Consider the following 22,898-nt stretch of genomic DNA (forward strand, 5'->3'; position numbering starts at 1 on the left):
TGTACTAGCCAGAGACAAAAAACACAACAGCACTTTCCAGACTTCTTCTGTGTGTGTGTTTTGAGGTCAAAGAAAAGGAAGGATGGAAGAGAGTGCAAAGGATGATAGTAATTAGCTAGCATCATGAAAGACAGAAGAATTTTGCTTTGAAGTTTTAGAACAAGTCTCAGTAAAGTGTTTTGGGCATTTAATTGTAATCTAGGAAACTATGACGTACGTAAACTTCCACAGAAGCAATGGCTTATTTTTTTTTTATGTGTTTACATAAGCAAAAAAGGAAAAAAGCTTATGCCCATTGCTTCAAGGTACAGAACAAGCTTAACATAGAAACTTAAGTAAAGCAACTCAGGTGTTTTGCTGTTAGTTTTTGTTGTTGATTTTGGGGTTTTATCCACAGTGGTGTCAGTCGTACAGGGATAGTTGTTTGCCTGTGTATGATAGTGACTTAGTGAAAACAGTGCCTTTTTTATTCAAAGATACACGGGCCCAGTTAAAACCCCAAAGGAAAAACTGATGTAATTGCTGCATTGATCCCTTTTCCCCCTCTTACCATAACCTGTTACAAGAAGATTTTCCTTAGGAGTTCATGATCACTTTCTTCCGTGATCATTGTTTCCTAACAGTGAGTGGTGAACACTTGGGAGGGGTGCTCCCTATTGGGAAGCAAACGTGGCAACGTAATAATCAACAATTTATATATAAAAGCAGAATATTTCATTACAATATGAGTGTTTCTCAATTCCATTTTGCAATAATGTTAAATAAGAGCAGAGTCCTTTTGTGCAGCCTGGTTTCCCTTTCACTTTCAGCCTACTAGAATCTATTGTTTATGTGTCACGATACCACACTGTGGAATCAAGCAAAGCTATAATGGTGAATGGGTTTTGTTTCATACAAAGAGGACTGTCCAGTATAAAACAGTGTGCAGTTGGCTTCACCTTTAGTAATTACTAGCAAAACAAGAAAAAATAGTAGTAGAAATAAAAATCAGATACAAATTTTACATCTGAAAAATCAAAATTTTTCTCCAACATTAAACTCTTGTAAGCAGAAAATAAAGGGGCATGAAAGAAACTAATTTTTTATATCACAGATTTTTTTATAGACTCTTTGTTCTCTTCTCAATATTTTTTGCAAGCTGCATAATTTCCCTTCTGCCCCCCTGATATTAAATCTATGCCACAGCAGACATTGGTTAGGAATATAATAGTGTTATCTTGGCCTGCTATTGTATTGTCAAAACTGACCATTTTTTAGATTTTTTTTTTTTTTATTTTACATTCTATTTCTTCTGAATTAGGTCTTTTCAATGTATTTGAAAAGAATGCTGCATAATGTTCCTGTAATACCTCCCATTCAGTTGTAGCTATTCAGTTCTCCTGTCTATGATATTCAACAGTCTTCTAACAATTTCATTTTCTTTTCCTAGGTATAAGAAAAACCTTAAAGCACTCTATGTTGTACATCCGACCAACTTCATAAAAATTCTGTGGAATATCTTTAAACCTCTTATAAGGTACTTGGCAGTTTATTCAATAGATTTTCCTGTTTAGTTTAAGGATGGTTTGTTCTCTAATAAAGTTACTTTTAAAAAGGCTTGAGGTAAAATATGTCAGGTAACAGCACAATACCCATTTAAACTGTCTTGAACAATAATGAGTAAGGTGAGCTTAAGCCTGGGTATGAATAATAGGATAGAGTTCTTTTCTTTCTAAGAAAAGGGAGTCTCAATTCATAGTAGTTTTACAGGTATGTTAAAGTAAATATCACTTTAAAACATAGTTACTCTGTGGGCTATGAATGATTTTTTTGTCCTGTTTGACAGCACTTAACACAATAGAACTGGGTCCGTGTCTGGACTTACTAGGTGGTACAGTAAAGCAGAGAGTGAATGGTTAACCTTTGGTCTGATCTCAAGTGCTGAGATGAATAGGAATGATACTACTTGTGTGTTCGAAGTTAATGGATAAGCCCTGAAGAAGCCACAAGAATTTGAGATGAAGAGTATAATGGTGAAGGTGGATGTGTTTTACTGGTGTGTTCCTTTCCTTTGCTTGGTAAAAATTGATGCTATCTACAGGGAACCGGCAACAATGGGCACATATTGCTAAGTGCTAGGATGGTTGGGCTTTCTTAGTTTCTGCTCCTGAACTTCTGTTGCTTTCAGTGTAGTTCCCACATTTTGCAGATTGCATTCTGAATGTCTTCAGGGCTGGAGGATGAAAACAGCTTATCTTGAGAAGCCATAATGGAACAACTAAAAATGTCCATTACAGTAACTTGCAATTGATACAATTTCTGACTGGTAGAAAACTAATTAATTAGAAAGGGGAAGTTTAACTTCTAGACAGATCAGAACATGTAAGAAGCATGTGGAAACAAAAAGTAATTACTGCTAAAAATAATTCCAGAATATGTTGCTCTCGAAACAAGAAGACTAACTATAGATCTTTATTTTAACTGGTTGTATAATAAATGTGAGATATCCAGGACATAGAGCAATGGTGCGAAGTGTGACAGAAGCAGGGTGTCCAGTAGCTGGCGGTGCCTGGGGAGTGGGGATGGATTTCTTTTGTTACTGATGTGCTGTAGGATGGGTATGGAGAACTTTTTAATTAAAAAGAAATAACCATTAAATGCAGAAAAACTCAATGGACATTACAACACTCAGGTGAAACCAACTTCTTTCTCAGAGGCAGCTGAGAGCTCCTTGGACATAGCTCCAGGCAAGCAGTTTTGGGACATGGATGGTTTTCAGTCTGTGCATTTTAATACACTTAGTGGAGCCACAGCTGGAGAACAGCTGTGCTATTTGTCTTAAATTAATAATTGGGTGCTAATTCTTACAAAAGAAAAGTTTACAGGTATCTATTCCAAATACCAGTTTTCCCTGGATCTTATTATGTCTGTGTAAGATGAATAGTTTTCTTCTTGGAACATATAGTACACTGGCAATTATTTCCTTGTTTCCTTTGAACGTGAAAATGGGTGTTCCTGATAAGCTTAAGCATTCACATCTAGCATAGAAAATTTAACAGGGCTTGTCATCTTAGATGCATCATCATCCTGATCTTCTGAACACTCTGCTTTCATCAGGATTGGCTATTCTGTTTGTACTTGACTTTTACCACTGTGTACCTGGATATTTGTTTTGAGTCTAATTTAGTAACACTCTGTTATTAAAATATGTAAGCAACAGAAGCAAAACTATACTATTTGTACACTAAGACTGACAAGATAATTGAAAGTATGAGTAAACTCTGAAAAGGTCCATAAGCCAGAAGGCGGGAATTAGCTGAAGCTAGGAGGAAAACTCTTTACTCCTTAAAATGGTTTAATTGCCAAATGCTCACATGCATTTGTGCTTTGGGTTGACGCAAGTAAGGGAAGACATAAGGATACAATTTTAAAACTGAAGTGTGAAAGTGCCTAAATTCTACTCTTGTTGAAGACTAAAACTTCTTAACGTTGTTAGTTTGCTAGAATGGTACAACTTAAAATTTGTTCACAGTACCTTTTCCTTCCAGTTTAGAATAAACTATCTTAGCAGATCGTTCTTTAAGTGTCAGTATTAAACCAAAGTTCACAAAAAGAAAGGAGAAAAATTCTCTGGACTTTCTTTTTCCTAGCTTTGCTGAATTGTAGCCCAGACTCATTTGCAGATAGTGCTTCTAATAAAAATAGCAGATGTAAAATAAACTTCATTATCAAGAAACATGCATGTATTTTCCAGGTGTTTGTTAGTGCTTTTGGTACCTGTTAGTACATGGCCTAAGTACTACTACGTGAACATGTTTGCCAAGAACTGGATGAATGACAGAATTATTAGAGTGAAGAACAAGAGTAATAAGCACTTTAGCATACTTGTATTTGGGAATATTTTTAAAAATCTAAATCCTTGAAATTTTCTAAGCTTCAGAAGTTGACTGATCTTTCCAGTCTCAAGAGAGACAGATGAGCAGGAAGGTAATGTGTTAAGTGAAATTTATTTTCTCCAAACTGTAAAAAAACTATAAGAAGAGCACATTTCTGTGTGTGAGCTAACAGAAACCACCTGCCTGTTCTCAAAACAATATGTGTTTAGGTGGTGATGTAGCATTTTTAAGGAACAGCAATAATTCCTAATTGCCCACACCTTAGTTACAAATTGTTTGTTCTGTAACATGTCCTGTGTTACCAGAGGAGATTAGTTACAGATGGCTTAGGTAAGATGTTGAAATCACCAGGTGTTTTAGATAAAAGGCACAGTGAAGAGCTCTGAAGTTGTACACACAGAGACTGGTATCTGTCAGTGTCCCAAAATCGCTTGCCTGTTAGCAAAATTTTGCTCATTTCAATTAAAAGCTTCTAAAATGCCGAAGTGACTTATATTTGTACCATCTCCCACTAGAGGGAGTGTGTGTATGTAGATTTGACAATCCGGGGATAAATTCATTGACGTGAGAGACTTTTTCTCCAATTTTACTATCGAATTAAGCTGCAGCAAAGAACACTTTTTATCATAATCAGCTATTATTTTGCTTGACACTTCATTACAGGACAGATATTTTGTATTGTGGAAAACTATGAAATTATTTCAGGCCATGTGTATGAATGTGTCACTGAACCTTGTTTGAACATCTTGGCCTGTAAAGTAGTGTGTTCTGGCTGAAACTCAAGACCTAACTAGTGATACTTGGTGCTTCAAATTTGGAACTCTGTTTTGTACAACTCACAGAAAAATCTTATTTTTAGGATGTTTCCTAGAAGCTACCCAGCCCTTTTCAAAATAGATAAAGCTGATGGCCCAACACTTCAAGGATATACACTATCTATGCTTTGAAAATCTTGCCTGTTGCTTACTACTTGATAGTTTGGCCTGCAGCCCCGTTATTTTGTCTTTTGGCAGGAAGGAATACCTAAGTAATACAAATGTCGTTCTGTTGGCTGTGTAATGTTTTCTCCAAAGCTAACAGTTCTTTTACTGAGCTTTCTAATTCTGTGTGAAACCTGTTTTTCGGCGGCTCTTAAAGCAGTGTTTTTCATATCTATGTAAATCACAAAACATTCAGATGGAAGTCAGTTATTTTTATTCAAATCAGACTCTCAGGCATGCACTGTATATGTTTGATCATATGAAATGAAATACATCTTATGTCTCCTGCTGCTTCAATTACAGTCTAATTTTGAGTTGCATCAGTACTTGCATTTTTGTAATAGAAACAAAACCCTTCATAAATGTTCCTCCCATGCTGATTTTTGTATTTTTGTGATTTTTTTTTTCAGCCATAAGTTTGGGAAAAAAATCACCTACTTGAACTATTTAAGTGACCTGAGAGAGCATCTCAAATATGACCAGCTAAATATCCCTCAAGAAGTCATCCGGTACGTGGCAAGTTTAAAATATGTTCTCACCTTTTCTCAGGTAGTTTCATCCTGTTCACTGTCTTCCAAGCAGAATCTAATCCTATTTCTTCAATGATTAAAAGTCTAATTCACCTGTTTGTGCATGGTTGGGTTTAATTCTGAAAACCACATTGTCATCAAAGACATGCTGAAGTGTATCAGGTGTTTATAGTGTTCTCTATAGTTTTCTGCAGATGTGGAACATCTCCATCTCAGCTGTGGAGCATTGTCTTAGTATAATTGCAGCTTCATGTGAGTGCTAGCAAAACCAGTCTGAATGTCATTACTGCTTATGAGTATCACGTGATGTTTATGGATAAAATCGTAATTCTGATGTCTTTGCTTGCATATTGTAACAGATTAAGTAACTTCCTTTTGCTAAGCAAAGTGTCAATTGATTTTAAACTTTATGGATATGTCTTTTGTTAGTGGATCCATTACTTTTATATGGGGTTTGTGTATGTATGTGTTAGGGAGGAGTATTGGAGAGGGCAGGAGAGGAAAAGGAAAAGAAATGCGTAGGGCTGGAATTGTCAAGTGCCAGTGTTAGTATCAATAACAGTCTTTTCAACACAGCGCTTTACATGGAAATGCTTTGATGTACTGACAGGAAGTGATTTTATGTCACTGCTGAATGAAAGTAACTGGAAGCTTTGATTATGACTGTTATTGATGCCTGGTGGGTTTTTACACATCTTTTGTGTAAATATGGAGTAACAGAAAATACCTTACAGCTCTAAGGTTATAAATTGGATTGCATGGTTGCCAAAGAAAGGGGAGTTGTATTTTGAGTAGCAAATAGGTTTGAATTTTGCTGTTAAATTATAGTGTGTTTCTATTTTTTGGGCACATTTATTACTGTGCTCCACTGGCTGAAGCAAAAGAGCTCTTCTGTCTTGCTTAAGTATTCTACCAACAAATACTATGTAAAATTTTCCCTAATGCTTAAATTAAATGCAAGTTCTGTAAGACCTGCATTATATACACTATTGTAAGGAGACTGGCATCATGAGCAATACCAGTAGCTGTTCATATATATGTATATATATATAGTCTGTCAGCTGTGCTGCACGGAAAATCAATGATTTCTTGATTTTTGCAGACATGATGAAAATCTTCGGGGGAAACAGAAGGGAAAACTGCCATCTGTGGTTAAGGTTCCTCCACCACGGCCACCTCTACCTACTCAGCAATTTGGAGTCAGCCTGCAATAGTAAGCCATGTGATTTCTAAAATACGAGTTTTCTATACCCTGCAGCCTTCTGTAATGCACAGATTCACCAGACGGAATGTCTGCAGATATTTTATTATATGTTTAGTTTCTCATTCTCTTTGAAAGCCACAGAACTGCAAGGCTAGACAGTAGGTTTTATGAATTCAGGACAGTTCTCATAGTCCCAGTGACCTGCCTGGTCTTCGTGTTTCCAGTGTTTTTGTGGTAGTTAGTGCTAGTATGGCTGCACAAATTTTCTCCCAGTGGACAAGAATTTGCCCATATATGACAGAGCCCTGAGCTAATCTGTTGCTGGTGCTTGCTGACAGTATGAAAGTGTTTTGTAGATATTTAGATGGTGGATAGCAAAACCCAAAACAAACCTTCAGGCTCCAAAATGGCTGCATAAAGCTAAAATGGATGCTTGAGCCTTTATATATTGGGTTTTTTGTTGCTCACATATTGTTCTGATAAGAGTTTTATGAAATGAACAAAATCACTCTCTTCCAGAAATGCCCTGACAGCTGTTTACATAGATTACAGCACTGTATGTGGTATAAAAAATGATTTACTTTACACAAGGAATGGGATGGCAGTAGTACTTGCACAATTCAATTTTGGTAAAAAAAACAACAAAAAAACCCACAAAACTTTCTAGCTTCCTACCCACAGTCATTTCTGTCATCTTTCTATGGCATCCTTCTCAAAAACAGCTGAAGAATATTGTTCAGATTCAGCAAAGGCAATTTAGGCTGTCTGATACGTGGACATTTGTCAAATCCCCTCCCACTCCTAGTCTACTTTTCTGGTTCTAATGATTCAGCTGTAAATGAGATATAAAATCTAATTTTCCCCTGGTTAAATGTTAAAGCATTAGTCCTCTCTGGAAGGCCTGAAATTAGTACAATCAATATCTATTGTGTAAGAGCTACTATGACATTAACTTTTATGATACCTCTTTAGAGTTCAACCTAGCTCTTGAAACATAGTTAACTCACTTCCCTAATTCAGAGGATACCTTTTAGGTCGGCTCCACTGGGTCATTAAGGAGGGCAATGGTTATGCTGGTGCTGCAGTAGTAAACCCAGGTCTGTCAGCAGGCATCAGGGCACACTCTGTTCACTTGCCTCCAGCCCATCCTGGCTGCTCAGGCAGCTCTATGGAACTTCTTGCAGGCTTCTGCGATCAGACAGCACGTTGTGTGCCACTCTTACCATCTGATAGGCATATTTTATTTCTCTGACTGCCTGAACAGTAAACAGTGTCTTTTGCTGGGCTGCATGTGGTGAGGATGTGGTGGCCACCCTTCCTGGTTCTACTGTTTTTTGGCTGTGTTACCATCAGCAAATCATGTCCTTGCTGCATGCCTTAGCTTTCCCTAAATATAAACAGGGTGGCTATTCCATAAGGAGCTTTTCTGTGGAAGATCTGTGAGTGGGGAAACACAGAGTGAGGCATTACTATCATTTTTGACACAGAGTTCCAGTGCTGGAAGCGCTGACGGATAAGATGCCCTTCATGTGTGGGTGTAGTTCACAGCTCAGGTGTCCAAAATGGGTGTACACGGGGACATTTATTCCCTCTGTTTGCCCACCTGTGTCCAGATTCCCTCTTTCAGAAAAGATGGTGTGGTGTCGCCACTTAAAAATTACAAATAAACAAGTCCCCTACAACTTCTAAATGAGAAGTAAAAGAACTAACTTAGACTGAAGAAAGTTAAAGTTAACAGAGGAAGGGGAGTGATAGGAGTTGGGATCTTATAAAATGTGCACCAGAAGAAGTATCAACTTTCATCTTGATGAATGAATTGGGTTTGCTAATTCCCTCTCTTTTTATGGTCTCTGTAGACTCTAATGGCAAAATGACAGTGACCTCCCGCTTGTCTAGCAAAGAGGGAGGTTTGAAGTCATCTTCTGGGTGAGGCTTTTCCCTTTTTCTGGAGAGACCTACAGGGGGACTCTGATTTTATTTTGTATAGCCTTATGGGGATATGTGCGCTGTGTATTTCATTACAGGCAGTAAAAATTGTACTGTCAGGGCTGCTGCTGTGATAAAGCTGTTGCAGTTAAAGGACTGTTTCTCTGTGGAGTCTTTTTCTTTAGTTTAAGAAAAGAAATTATAAGGCCCATAGGCCTGTGGTTTCATTGGATTCAGTACTTCTGGGATGGTGAGTTTTATTCAGCCAGTAAAATGTTGGTGAATGGGATTTATCCAAAGCCCTCATAGTTGGCCTAATTTTGCTAAGATTTGATAATGGTATGTCGATGACTTCTGGCTGTGGAAGGTGGTAAAGCCATACCCTTTTGCATGCACCTCCCTAAAAACTGCAGGCAATGCTCTCTCTGATAATACTTCCTCATTTAAATTTTTTTCACTTTATACTGGTTAATACATTTGCTATCCAGAGCTATAATTAAAAACTAGAAGAGCAAAAAGTGACTAAACATTCATTAAAAATATCTCACTTTTGTCCAACAGGCGGGGGGTGGAAAAATCCTGTTTTGTTAGGACAGCAAAACGAAAATGAAGGAAGTTTCTATCTAGACACTGATAAATGAGTGTCTGGGACCAGTGCCTTGTCTTGGAGGAATCTGTTAACTCACAAAGACATTTTTAACCTTGTGGAGTTGGATTTTCAAATTGACATGAGGCAACTGAGCATTTAAAAATCATGGAATATCTGTGAGAGCTAGGAGTATAATTCTTTGAAATGTAGTCTGTGCTGAATTTAGTTTAATTTATGAGTGAACTGAAGGGCTTATTATCAGGTTAGTTCAAAACTTTTCTTTCTTATGTTACCTCCATCCATGCAATCCAAAATCTGAATTTTAAATGGCTGAATTTGATCTCTTTAACCCCTCAGGGTCAGCCTAAGCTCTTTGTGGGCAGGAAAAAATGAAGACACACCAAGCTGACTTCATCTTAAGTGTCCATCCAGCTTTATTTACATTTACTTGTCTGGATTTAAGTGTGTACTTTGTCAGGCACAGGCATGAAGTGGAAAACCTTCCTCCTTCTGAGCTCCAGTGAGGACTCAGTAATTTGATCTTTGCAGTTAGAACTTGAGTCTAGTACCAAGTTGTCCTGAAGTTTCCATTGAAATGATGCTAACTCAAACATAACAAATGAGCTTAGTAAAAGCAGTTAAATCATCCAAAGCTGGCTTATAGGATGTCTTTAGAACAAAGTGTGGGGGACCAAAAAGGAGTGGCTGTCTCCCTATTTAATTCTTTATGCCTACATGTGTAGAGCGGACTTGCCTAGTTTGTTGAATGACAGTCCATAGCATGTCTGATCCCTAGCCTGGATTGTCTGGTTGCCAAATTGCACCCTTAAAGGTTTATACTCATGTTAAAAACTATGTGATTTTTTTTTGAAAACATGAAATAACACAACTGAACTAAAGTTCATCTTCAGGGGGATATTAGACAACGGTGCTCCTGAGGAGGTTTTGTCCACACTGAATTTTTCAGTTAGAATGTAATGGGAATCCATTCTCAGATTTGACAGGTACTTAAGAATGTGTAGCACAGAGTGGGTGGGATAGTTTGCACGTTTAGTGTTTATTATGTCCTTCTCTAATTTGCTAATTCAAGCTGCTTCTGTGCAGATAGAGTGAGGAGAATAACAACCATAAGGAGCTCGTTGCAAGGTTTGTCATGCCTCCAACTGAGGGCAACGGCAGATGGTAGCAGGGAGCAGTGTTAGAACAGGGCAAGCGTACAGTGATACTTCTCAGGTAAAATGTCCCGGCTTGTAGTGGTCAGAGCCTTGCAGAGCAGATTACCGCAGTACTATAATGAATTTCAGTTACTCACCAGTAGCTAGCGCTTTGGTAAATTCAGACAGTTCAAAGAATGTTCTTGTATTGTGTTGATATAGCAAGTCTATATTCCTGTTCTTTCAGCAATGCTGCCTTCATACACAAAACGTAGAGTAGCAGGAATTAGGTATTCAGAATATATCCTCACTAGTTTGCACTGCATGTCAGGGTGGAAAATAGGAGGTTTGTTCTAAAAGTCATCAGTCATTTTGTGTTTACAATGGCAAGGAAAAATTTGAGGGACTCTGCTTATGTTGATCAGATAAATACAGTTAAAATGCATGAATGAAGCTTCGTAAGTTTGTATCACTTTAAAGGAATTAATAATTGACTATATGGGCCAAGTGGCATCATTGTCCCTCTGTTGTATGTTCAGCAAGCTCCTGTAAACCCCTGTTGCTGCACCCGATTGCCTCTGTAATCAAGGAAGGTTACAGCTGAGCTCCAGCACAGAGCTGACCTTGACTAGCAATTGACATTGTTCTGTTTTCTCCAATTGGTTTTAAAATCTAAAATTAAATATCTTTTGTGGTAAGACAAGGAAGTGTGTTGTTTTTCAATCTGTTGCCATGGATGGGGAGAGGGGGCAGAGAAAATGGACAGAACTGCCACAACTGTACACCTTTTGCTTGTTGAATTGCTATCGTAAATATTTCAGCGTGCTTTCCTTTTGGTCATAATCTTTCCGCTTGTGCATGCTGTGCATGCGTGACCAGGGAGGAAGAATGCATTCTAAACCAAATCTCAGCATGTCTCAGCAGGGGAAAAAATGAAAAGGAGAAGGAAAGCAAAGAGAGAAAGATTATCAGCGAAGAATACTTAATGACACTTCAGAACAATGTATAAAGGCCTTTCATGATAACTGTCCACTGTCTAGAAAGGAGTCATCGAATATATAACATGTTGTAGTAACTAATCATATATCCTATAGTGAGGAATACTCATTCTTCCCGGCTGCTGTGTTTGCCAAGAATAGATCCCTCTTGAATCTGATGTGTTGCTGCAATACGATTCAGGTTTGTGAATTGGTTACAGAAAACTATACTGTGCACTGAAATGCTCTGTTACGCTCATCTCTTAAGCAGAAAGAGATTTTTCATTTCAAATTGCCTGTAGTAGTGCCTAATCTCCAATGTCAGTTTGCACTGTCCATCATAAAGCACAGCTCATCACACCATCCTGAATATGGCAAGAAAAATGCAGATTACGTGGCAGAATCCACAAAGAGAGGATAGAGGTGTAACTTCATTGACCTCTGAGCTCGTCTGATTTACATTAGTTGAAGAAATGTCCCTATTATTTTCTATCACCTTAGGTCTAGTAAACAGAACTCTATGTCCTACATTGTGGAATGCTATGAAAATATTCATCCCAGCTTTCCTCAGTGTTGCAAAAACAGAAAGTCCTTTGCATGTGACTTTCAGTGAACATCCCACTCTATTTTAGAATATCATTTATCTTGAGGACTTCTTCCATTGTGCTGGGAATGGAACCTTTCCTTCAACAGAAACAGTAATCCTGTAGGAAATGGTAGAAGTCCAGAAACTATACCTTTTTTTTCCTAGAAAAAGAAAAATTATGCGTAGGTTTTATTATTACAAATTATAGCCCAGTTATTTGTCTCACCTCTCTAACAGATAAACTAGTGCTCAGCAGGAACAAGTGCTGTAAATAATCAGTTTTCTATTTATACACTGAAATGGGAAACACATTTATGGGTAACAATAATAATTAGAAAACATTTATAAAAAGCTGCTGGGTTGCTATTTGGTGCCTCTGGAGTGAGCAGCTGTAAGAAAGCAAAAACAATCAGAGCAACTTCAGAGAGGCGGAGAATGGTTTCCATGAGCTTAAATTGTCAATAATAAAGATGTAACCGCTTCCAAGCAAATTAAAGCCTTGATGATATTCCCATTTAAGTGAATTAGGCTTTTGACTAATTTTAATAAAAGTTGCCCTAAATGTTTAGGGTACTGATCTGAATAATGAAACAAAATTATTTGACACACAAGGAGTGTGTTATAACTCCATTAGAAGGGCTAAAATAAGCGTGATGGTTTCTTCCCGCACCCCCCACCCCTCCACCCACCCCCTGCCCCCTACTTTGATTTGCTGCAGGCTTTTCCTTGCTGGTATCCCAAACATTGACCTTGGTACTGACCTCATTTCCCAGCCCCTTTTCTTGTTTCGCCCCTTACTGGGGGATATAATTTCACTGGGGATTTCAACTTTGCATGCTGTGCAAAGAACACCAAGAACTTCCTTCCTCTTGTGGTTTATTTGCAAGGCTAATTTACTAATGGGGCTGCACAGTCTCTGCTTGTTTTATTCGATGTTGTTGCAGCAGGGTTGTTATACAACCTTGATCTGCTGCGAGAGAAAATAATTCACATACAGAAGGTGCCTTTCAGAGCAGTGTAGGGGGTTCATGTGTTTGCATGGCTCTGTTCCCTTTGCTGTGGCCAACTTTTGTATGAGAGCTCGTGGTCCTGGAACAAAGTTACTTCTTAATTTTTTCCTCTCCAGGGTGTAGGTAGAAGGCAGGGGAAGGGGGAGAACAGTCTTGATCTTGGAGCTGGTCTGAGAGAACTGCACAGCTCCTGCTTGATTGTAATGCTAACATTGGTCTTCTGCTCTACGGTGTCACCAGTATGCATGAAACTGCTGTAAGATTGTTGAAGCTGGAAGGAGCAGGAGAGACTAGGAGTGATGGGGGACATATCCGGAAAGGGGCTGATAGGATTTTGGTACTGGGAGAGAGATTTTACAGAGGTACCTGATACTGTGGGTAAGAAGAGGATGCTGCTTTGAGGACCATGTCATAATCTTGGTCTGGGTAACATTTCAAGCCATGGTCTTCTCTTATCTGAGGGTTTAGCTCTCATAAGATGTCTGTGATAATGAGGAAGACTGAGGTTGGACTTGGTCTCACAAGTCAGGTCATAAATCTTTCTTCTGGCCATTATCATGTTGGTATGATACTGCAGAGAATGATTACTCCAGCAAGACCAGTACTGTCTCATACTAAAATTAATGGTACATTGCCAGTGTGTAAGGGCAAGAAGTTGTATCCTTTCATCTAAAGATCATACTTGCAAGCAGCAGCAAATGTTGAGAATTACTAATGCATAAAAGATCATACTTCAGGATTGTCTGAATTAAACTCGTTCTTTGCTGTTAGTCTTTTTCTTCCTGCAAGTGTGTTGCATATGCTGTAGAATTTATTGGGTCAAATGTCTATAATTATCATGGTATGAACATGGTTTTATGAAACTTGGCTATATTTTTTTATCAAAATTCCTGTATCTGTTTACATCAAGGAAAATTCCCCTTTCCTAAACATTTTCTGTTAGATGTAGATGCAGCAGTGTCCACAAAGTAGTATTAACCCACATGTAATGCAGTATTGAATTTTATACACTTTAGATTCTGGTATGGATACTTTGTTGAAAAAGAGCAGGAAAAATTTGTTCAATGGATTGATTTTTAGTAAGGTTCACAGAAGAGCTATGGGCTTATATCAACCAAATTTGGCAGAGGAGTGGAGCTCTCACAGATGCTACAAACTTCTGAAAATCATTGGCTGGAAGGAGAGAAACTATAGCAGGAATTCAATTTTATGTTGTCTTTGGTCTGCACCAGTAAGTGTTTAAATGGTCATTAGGTAGGAGTTATTCCTTACTTTATGAGGAAATATGAGATAATGAGGTGAGGGGAGAAAATGAGAATACTCCATAAGGGAAGCGAGTTTATGAATGACATAAAGAAATGATCTTTGATTACTGTGATGAGGACAGAGGTAGGACATAGGATACAAATCCATAGCAGATCAACTTCATTAGTTCTTCAGCTGAGGTAACAACTCATTTCCTTTCGAACAGAAGGTTGGTCTAGGTATTTCAAATAGCAGAATGAGCACTGGGAGCTGGATTAACGTGCTTATTACAATTATGTATCAAGTTACATTGTTTTATATAGCACTAGAGGAAGTGACACACAAAGTCCTTGCAGTAGAGAGAAAATACATGGTCTGGGAGAATCTAGATAACGTAAAGACACACAGATGTTAGTGCCTGTCACCTTAGTACCTAGTGGTGGTGAAAATAGGGAAGAGGAAGAGGAGGACTGAGTAGGCAATGGAACCATAACTGGGAGAAATGGCACTGGTGGCTCAGCATTGTGTCCCTGTGGTGATGAATGAGGTCAAAATGTTTGATGGCTGAATAATCAAATAGCATGAAGAATATTTCCCTGACTATTTATGAGTAAGAGAGGCAAAACCACAGGGTGATTCAGTACCGAAGTGTTGTGGTTTAAGCCCAGTCGGCAGCTAGCACCATACGGTTGCTAACTCACTCCTCCCACAGCAGGATAGGGGAGAGAGTGAGAAAACTCATCAGTGGAGATGAAGAGTTTAATAGGTAAAGCAAAAGTTGCACATGCAAGCAAAGCAAAACAAGGAATTTATTCACTACAGGCAGGTGTTCAGCCATCTCCAGGAAAGCCAGGCTCCACCATGTGTAATGATAACTTGGGAAGACAAATGGCATTGTTCTGAACATCCTGAGCATGATGCCATGTGGTATGGAATATCCCTCTGGGCAGTTGGGGTCAGCTGTCCGGGCTGTGTCCCCTCCCAACCCCTTGAGCACCCCCATCCTGCTCGCTGGTGGGGTGGGGTGAGAGGCAGAAAAGCCCCTGACACTGTGCAAGCACCGCTCAGCAGGAGCTAAAACATCCCTGAATTACCAGCACTGCTTTCAGCACTGATCCAAAACACAGCCCCATACCAGCTACTATGGAGAAGATCAACTCTATCCTGGCCAAAACCAGCACACTAAGTCACGATTCTGCTCTGAGTCTTTCTCATTGGAGGAATGCCCCCCCACACCGCTGCATGTGAAGCTGGGGGTGACCAATGTCCTAAGCTTGGACATGTAAAACTAACCAGTCCACGTACCTTTTTCTACCTCCCTTCACTTCACAGGCATATGGAAGGCAAAGCAGGGTGTGGGGGGCAATTTCCCTACCCCTCCATGCTGACTTATGTTGCTGTAACATTTATTTTAAAATAGTTTTTATGTGTAGTGTGAACAAAATATAATACTGGATTGTTCCTTCCATGCAACAGTGGTACAGAAGTTGTATCAAATACACTCCAGTTATTATCAGTTGGTTTATATTAATAAACGAATAAGCAAGCCTAGTCAGAAAGAGAAGTAATCACAATACCTGGAAAAGAAAAAGGCTCTAAGAGTCATTCTCCTCTGCAGGTGCAACCTCAGCTAGTAGCTCTAGATTAAGACTATATTTACATGTCGTATAAACATCTCGCATTTTTTGTAAATGAGCTTCAGCATTTGCAGCCTCTCATGATACAGTCACAGATCTCTGCATCGTTCTGTGCTGGTCCTTTAGAGTTTGTCAATAAAGCTGGTCACCTTTTAAATATCAAATATGAAATCATATATGTAAATATATATTAAGTCTAATTTAAAATCTGAGATTGGGCCATTTTTTTGTTGTTGATTGCTATAAAAATGTAGCAGAATACTCAGCAGATACTGACTGTCTCTTTTGTTACACTTTTGAAACTGCCAAAGCCTTTTTTTTTTAAAAAAAGGAAGATAATTGCAGAATTTTCTTTGCTGTCTAGATCAAGAAAATGCTATGTTCGATTTTTTGCCTCAACTGTTCACTCATGAAAGAGAAAGAAATCTCATTTCATGGGAATCATTCAAAGTGTTAATAATCTTGCTGCATCACTTTGCCTTCAAAATAAATAGTACAATATCCTTTTAATTATGCATACACTGTAGCTTAAAAAGAGACAAATGACAAAGAAAAATCTGCGTGATAAAAGGCTCCTAAACTTGCAGCATCCCTTGATCAAGACTTACTATGAAGCATTTGCTGCAAACTCCTTCCTTGCCTGCCTTTAAGCTGCCTTGAAACCCCATTCCACCGACGGCATCCAACCAAATCCGATCAGAGCCGCCACCACCACGGTTATTGCATTGTGGTTAAACGCAGCCCTGCTGGGGCGTGCCAAATGAGGGGAAGAAAACCAGAGCAAAACCAGTATCAAGTGGGGGGGCGAAGTTAGCCTGGAACATCATTCTGCTGCTCTGTCCTTGACTCCCCTTCAGTACAGTAAATAGCACTCATTTATTACTCTCTTGCCATCGCAGTTGCAACAGCTTTTCTAGCAAGAAGAAAGTGTTTAGGAATGGCTTTTTGAATAGAAGTCCAAGTCGCTTGTTTCAATGGCTTGTTCAGCAGCCGTTGTGGAGGCCTCTTGTGTTTCGTGCAGGCTCCTTAATTTGTGGAATTTAATGTATGCTCTTGGATATCTCCCAGATTTTTGCTGAGACTGTTTTGTCTTTGTTTCAACAATTTGTATATAAATTCTATTTAAAGGCTGTTACTTTTTTTTTTTTTTCCTAACAGTATCAAGGACAAAAATAAAGGCGAACCAATCCCCCCAGTAATGAAGGAAACTGTGTCCTACCTAAAAAGAAAAGGTGAGTTTGTCAAAAGAGGATGTGCCTTTCAGAACAAGGACAATAGTATGAAACAATATAACACTGCCTGATTCAGCAAAGTTCACAGCTACACAGGGTATGTTTATATTCTGAAAACCTGAGTGGCAGCTGGGCACTGCCTTGAGAGCTTTGATGGATAGGGAATGCTTATTATCAGATTATAGTCCCACTATGGGGAAAAAAAACCTTCAAAAACTTTTTGCTCTTAAGATTAATTGGGGGATAGCAAATGAGAGATATCCTGAAACACACATCATCAACCCCTGTCACATTGTTGGTTTTAAGTAGAACTCCCAGTAAAAATCAATGAGTTCTGTTTCTATAGAACCAGTGGCTATAAAAACTCATTGAAAAACCATGTTTTACAGGTGTAAGCCTGAAGTCCTCCCTTCACAAAATATTTTTACTGGCTTTTACAGACCCTTTGACTGCAGTTCATATCTATAGTTACTTTATAGAGATAGATAGATTATAAAGACTCATAATTAAAATGGGAGCATCCAAACCAGGGTTCTGTGTATCATCTTCATTTACAGAGCAAAGAGAAGGTAGACTTTGAACCATTGGCTATGCCACTGAGCTCTCCAGCGCATACCTTACCAACATAATGGACCAGTTACCAGGTGCTATCTGTAGGGTTAGTGCACTGTATTCCTTACATAGGGACAAAGGTGCACACAGGGAGAAAGTCAGAGGTAAGGCTGCAGTCTTGAAATTCCTTTTCCCAGTGTAATGCGTTTTTATGTTTTGATCCCGGATCTTTAAGGCAATCACAGCAACATTTCCATAGCCCTTTGTGCTCCATGGCCTTAGAGTTTCACAAATGTTTGCTAAATCTTACAGTACTAGATATATAGCCTAAGTACATTTATCTTACAGGTGACAGAACAGGAACAGAGCATAACACAGTTTATGATGGCACAACATTACACAGTGGTAGAACTGGGAATGATTCCTAAGATCCCTGAAAGAAGGGTGTGAATTTTTAATAAGTGTGTCAAGTGAAGAAAATAAAAATGTATTTGGTTCAGTTTTGTGTTGGTTTTTTTTTCTTTTTTTAAAAAAAAGGAAACATCACCGGCATTTAATATGCCATCAGGTTTGGTTGGTGTTTGAACAAATTTTGAGGAGCAGCGTGATTTTTGTTAAAGACAAAAAACAGTCTCAGATCTCTATATTGCTGTTATATGAATTCTATCTGTGATTTTTCTCATTTAAAGAGCTGTTTGTATTAACAGCATAATATAATAATAAATAATGCAAAATACAAATTTTGAGTAATTATATTCTTTTGTAGGCAGGCTCACCCAAAACCTAGATCCCACAATATTCCCAATTCTTAATTTGCATCCTTGAGCTGTTATTCTCAATAAGGTAAATTTCGTTATCAGTATTCAAATAGTATGGATCTTTGATCTCAGTTCATTTTAACTATTGCTACTAGGGTTTGGTCTGAATTTATCTGAACTGTGAGAAATTTCAAACTTTTTAAAAACTTGTACTGAAGAAGCTTCGCATTTGTGAAGACAAGGGGGGATGGGGCAAGGAAAATCTGCTTTTTTGCTGATTTTCAAGAGAAATCCTGGCTTCATTTAAATCGGTGCAAGGTCATACTGATTTAAATGACAGACTGCACACTTAGTGTCTTGCCCTTATTGCTAGGCTACACTCCTTTGTGTGTCAGCTTACAGCATGGTAAATAAGAACATTAAATAACTGCCCATTTTACTGTTGTTTGGGTTTCTACCTTAAATGAAGCTGATTAATGGTATGCATAGGAGAATGAGAGATACCTACTGCAGTGGATACCTGCTTCCAGTTTGCAAGCAGTGGAGCATAGCATCTATAAGGATGCTTGCATACAGAACAGCTGGCTCCTCACCTCTTGAAATTGCTGATTTATCTTCAAAGTACTTGCAGCAGCCAAGACCCAAGTACTGGACTGGGGCCAGTTCTGCTATTAAAGGTACCTGCTGATCTGCAGTAGATGAAGAGTTCCTAATAGACTTTATTGAAGGTCTCTTGGTCCAAAATCATGATTTCTGTTCAAGCTCGTAAAGCTGTTTGGATGTGCTGTTTCCAGACTGGTGCTAATGATGAAAACTTTGCAGGTGTAGCTTGTATCAAATGTTATGGTTGGATACAGGGAATGTAAATAGTTCACTACTAAGAATGTTGAAGGTAAGTGATTGGCAGCTTGAAACAATCCCTGTAATTATAATTGTAAGTGGATAATTAGAGCTTGTGTAGTGTATCAGTGCATGCCCCATCTGCAGATGAAAGCCAGACTTTTTGTGTTTAAAATTGTTATGAAACAATCATCCTTACATATATTTACCTTATTTTAATACGCAAATACCTTTTCCTCACTAATCACAGGAGTCAAGAGAGCTAAAATGAGGAAGAATGTGCACTGACATCACTTCTCACAGCTGTTATTACTTAGAAATTGAGTGAAAATTTAGTCACTAAAATGTTAATTGATTTAAACTTTTGGCTGTGCTTGGGAGGAGAGCTTTGCATATCTGGCATTTCCTTAGACCTCTTTAAAGATTTTAATGAAAGATGAGGTTTGTAGCCATTATTATGTTGTGCTGGTGACCACTAACTAGTAACTCTTGCACTGATCTGACACAAAACCTCCTCCATGTCTTTTGTTCTTTCTGAGTGTTTTGTCTCATCACTACTGCACCAGCCCCATACTCTTCCCTCTCAACAATTGCTGAGTCCAGCCCAGATACCCAGTTTTCTGAAGCAGCAATGCCAACTGCACAGTACAAGCAAAAAATAGCAAGTTTTAGCTGTCATGGTTGTGATAAAAAAAAGAGTTGGCTCAACTTTATCATTGCAGAATTTCTCCTAGATGAAATCTTTGTTATTCTGAAAGCAGTAATCATCCTTGGGTTTTCTCCAAACTTCATCTTTTTTTGGCTAAATATTCATCTGTTCAGTGCAGTATCAGCACAGTTTATAAAGGATAGTCTCTGAAGAAATACGGTGGTACTTCTGAACAAAGCCCTTGTCCTACTTTGTGCATCTACGCGAGTCAGCGGCATGGTAACGCTGGCTACCGACACGTAGTCCAGCCCATGCACTTGGTAGCTGGACTGTCTCATTTTGCCCCCAGCTCTCTGTCCGTCTGTGCCCCCAGGAAGGAAGGGCATGGGCTCTGTCAGCATTAGTGTTTTCCAACTAAGCCTAGGTTTGCTCAGAGCTGTCATATTCCCTGTCACAAGGAGATTTCCACAAACCAGATTTCTAAGGAGAGATGGCTTGTCAGGTAGAGTGTTTTCTGACATTCTCAGCCAGCTGATGCTTGAAAGCCAAGTACCTGCCATGCAAAGGCTGTTAAGCAGTAGGTGATAGACATGCATTTTTTTGCGCTTGATTATAAGTGTGCAGGTATCTGTTGTACCTGCTGTCTGCTATGATTTTAACTCTTTCTCTAAATCTGGAATATCTCAATTCTGCCATCAGCTCCAGCGAGTGTCGGTTCCTGTGCTGACAGCCCCAGCAGGCTGACTGGCAGCATGCTTTGCACTCCAGACGCGGCCGTGAGCACGGTGAAAGCTTCAGTTCATCTTCCGGAAGTGACAAAAATTCACTGTCATTACCCTGTTCCATTTGATTTTGGCATAGTTTCCAGCCTCACAGAATTAGCAGGGAGTGGGTTTTGTTTTTCACCCTAGGTGCAGTATTTCCACGCTTCCTTCCCACTGCTACATTTTCACATCAATGTACCTGAAATCAGTTTCTGAAACTCTGACTGAGATCACAAAGCTTCTGCAAAATCATGCTTCATCAACAGGGTTAAGGTTTCTTGAAACGTCAGAGACCCTCTGACATCCGCTTTTATTTCTTGAACAGATCTGGTGCAGGAGCTTTGGTGGGATTCAAACTAGGCACCAGCCAGCAATATTATGCTACCAGGCTAAGGAAACTTTCAGTCTCTGAAGTTCACCCAGCCTTCTTCGTCTTAATGACTACGATCCCTCTGACGGATTGCTTCATGTCAGATTTTTCCTTCTTGATGTTTTAATTTTCTGCCTCTGTTTCAGATAACACTGTTTGCAGAAGTGTTCTTCCCAGTGTGGAGGCATCCTCATCTGTACAAATGAGCCAAAACTCCCCTTGTACCAAGTTACTGAACAGGCTCTGACAGCAGCAAGCATATCCTTATCCCCAACAGCCAAATTAATATTCTGACAGTGAGTGTGGGTTTATTCCTCATATATTTATGAACTGCGTATTTAGATAGCTATTTCTGAGCAAGATGACTCTCACTGGATCCAGTTAGTAAGTCACCCAGTACCTTAACAGAGACTAAAGAATCTGCTGTAAGCAGAGATTCCTTTATGTCTGTATTATACAAGCAAGATCTATTATGGCTGATGCCTCAGACACTATTACAATAAACTGTTTCTTAATTTCTATAATAATTCTCAGGTTATTTTTCAAGAAAGGAAGAGAAAGCCATTTCACTGGCTACAGGAGCTACACTTTAGAGTGAAAAATGTTTTTAGAGTTTTTAATACTGGATTTTAAAAGTGCTTAATTTCCTGCTAACCTTCACAGGGAAAAACTGATTTCCTAAAATGAGTTCTGAGTATCTGAGTAAAATCACCAGTTCATCAACCAGCAAACCAGAGAACATTTTTTTCCCCATGCTTAGCCTCAAAACCACAACTTGTTCATCTGTCTAGTTTATAAACGCAAGGCTTGACTTGCACTTGCACTAAATAAGAAATTCTTTTATTATTATTTTTTTGGGGGTACTACCTTATCTCTACCATGCCATGAGAAATTACCTTGCTTAATTAAATATTCACTGTCTTGTCAGAACAATTCATAAGTGTTTCTAACCTGTTGTCATTCCTTTGGTGGTAATGATCTTGATGCTTTGCTCACAGGCTCTTTTCTCCAAGAAGCCCAACTTACGCCGCAGGGTAGTAATTTTCTTTCGCTAGTTGATATGTCCCCATGTCCACAGTGACCTATTTTGTGCTGAAGTGAGACTGTAAACAGGGGCTGTCACTTCTAACTAACTGGTCTGGTAACCAGGTGTGTAAATAATGCTGTGCTATGGAGTATGCATCTTTGTATGTATGGTTTCCATAATGCTCGGGGATGGGGTTGTGCAAGTGACTGAAGCTGCTGCCCACACCAAACTGGCAGGGCAGAGAAGGGCCTTCGGAGTAGTTTTCTCTGTTACAGACTTTAGGATTCTGAAATGCATTTATGCTTTTAAACCCTAACAAGATGTCACAGCAGAAGTTCCCTTTCATGTCTTTTACTTATGTGTCTGTTTTTTCTAGAAAAGCAGGTTACAGACTGGGTATAAGGTATCATGATAAATTTAAAGCTAGCTGGTGTGTGGCAGGTGGTTTTGGTGTTTGTTTAGGTCAGTATTAGTACAATTCACCGTGCTGCCTTAGTTTTTAAACTCTGACGTGCAGTTTGATACTGCAGTACTGATATACACTAAAAATAAAACTGCATGGCAAAATGCATATTTTGTTGCAACACCCCCACCCCCAACATCTGGACGTCAGGTGACAGCTTTTAAGGGAATTTTTGTTTAATTCATTATGGTGGGTATAAACCGCAGTGTTCAGACCTGCATGAAGATGTCAAATAAGTTACAAAGGGCAGGAGTGTTACTCAAGCCTATCTCAAGTATTGATACGCTGTCATTTTTATTGGTCTTATGCAAAATACCAATTTGAAATAGGTAGGATTATTATTGTTAATGTATTTTATGTTTGAGTGTATCCCTAAAGGTATAAAAGACGTGCTTGTCAATGTTTTAAACAGTTTAAAACCAAAACTAACCTGCTGGGATTATTACTAAAATTTCCAAAAGTTGGTAACATTTGCATTCTATAGAATGACTGTAAAAGAGTGACCATATAAGGAAACAGCTTAGAAAAAT

At 38.8% G+C, this 22,898-nt stretch overlaps 1 protein-coding gene across 4 annotated transcripts in view; it reads left to right on the forward strand.

Moving 5' to 3' along the window:
• ARHGAP8 (Rho GTPase activating protein 8) overlaps positions 1 to 22,898 on the forward strand; it is a 94,435-nt gene that overhangs the window by 41,892 nt on the left and 29,645 nt on the right. For all 4 annotated transcript variants that reach the window (XM_056339815.1, XM_056339813.1, XM_056339812.1 and 1 more), the window contains 4 exons: positions 1,430 to 1,516; positions 5,266 to 5,364; positions 6,488 to 6,598; positions 16,872 to 16,945. In XM_056339815.1, coding sequence (XP_056195790.1) covers positions 1,430 to 1,516; positions 5,266 to 5,364; positions 6,488 to 6,598; positions 16,872 to 16,945 — 371 coding nt within the window. The remainder of the gene's footprint in view (positions 1 to 1,429; positions 1,517 to 5,265; positions 5,365 to 6,487; positions 6,599 to 16,871; positions 16,946 to 22,898) is intronic.

The sequence above is a fragment of the Falco biarmicus genome, chromosome 5 (genome assembly GCF_023638135.1).
Source record: "Falco biarmicus isolate bFalBia1 chromosome 5, bFalBia1.pri, whole genome shotgun sequence".
Taxonomy (NCBI): domain Eukaryota; kingdom Metazoa; phylum Chordata; class Aves; order Falconiformes; family Falconidae; genus Falco; species Falco biarmicus.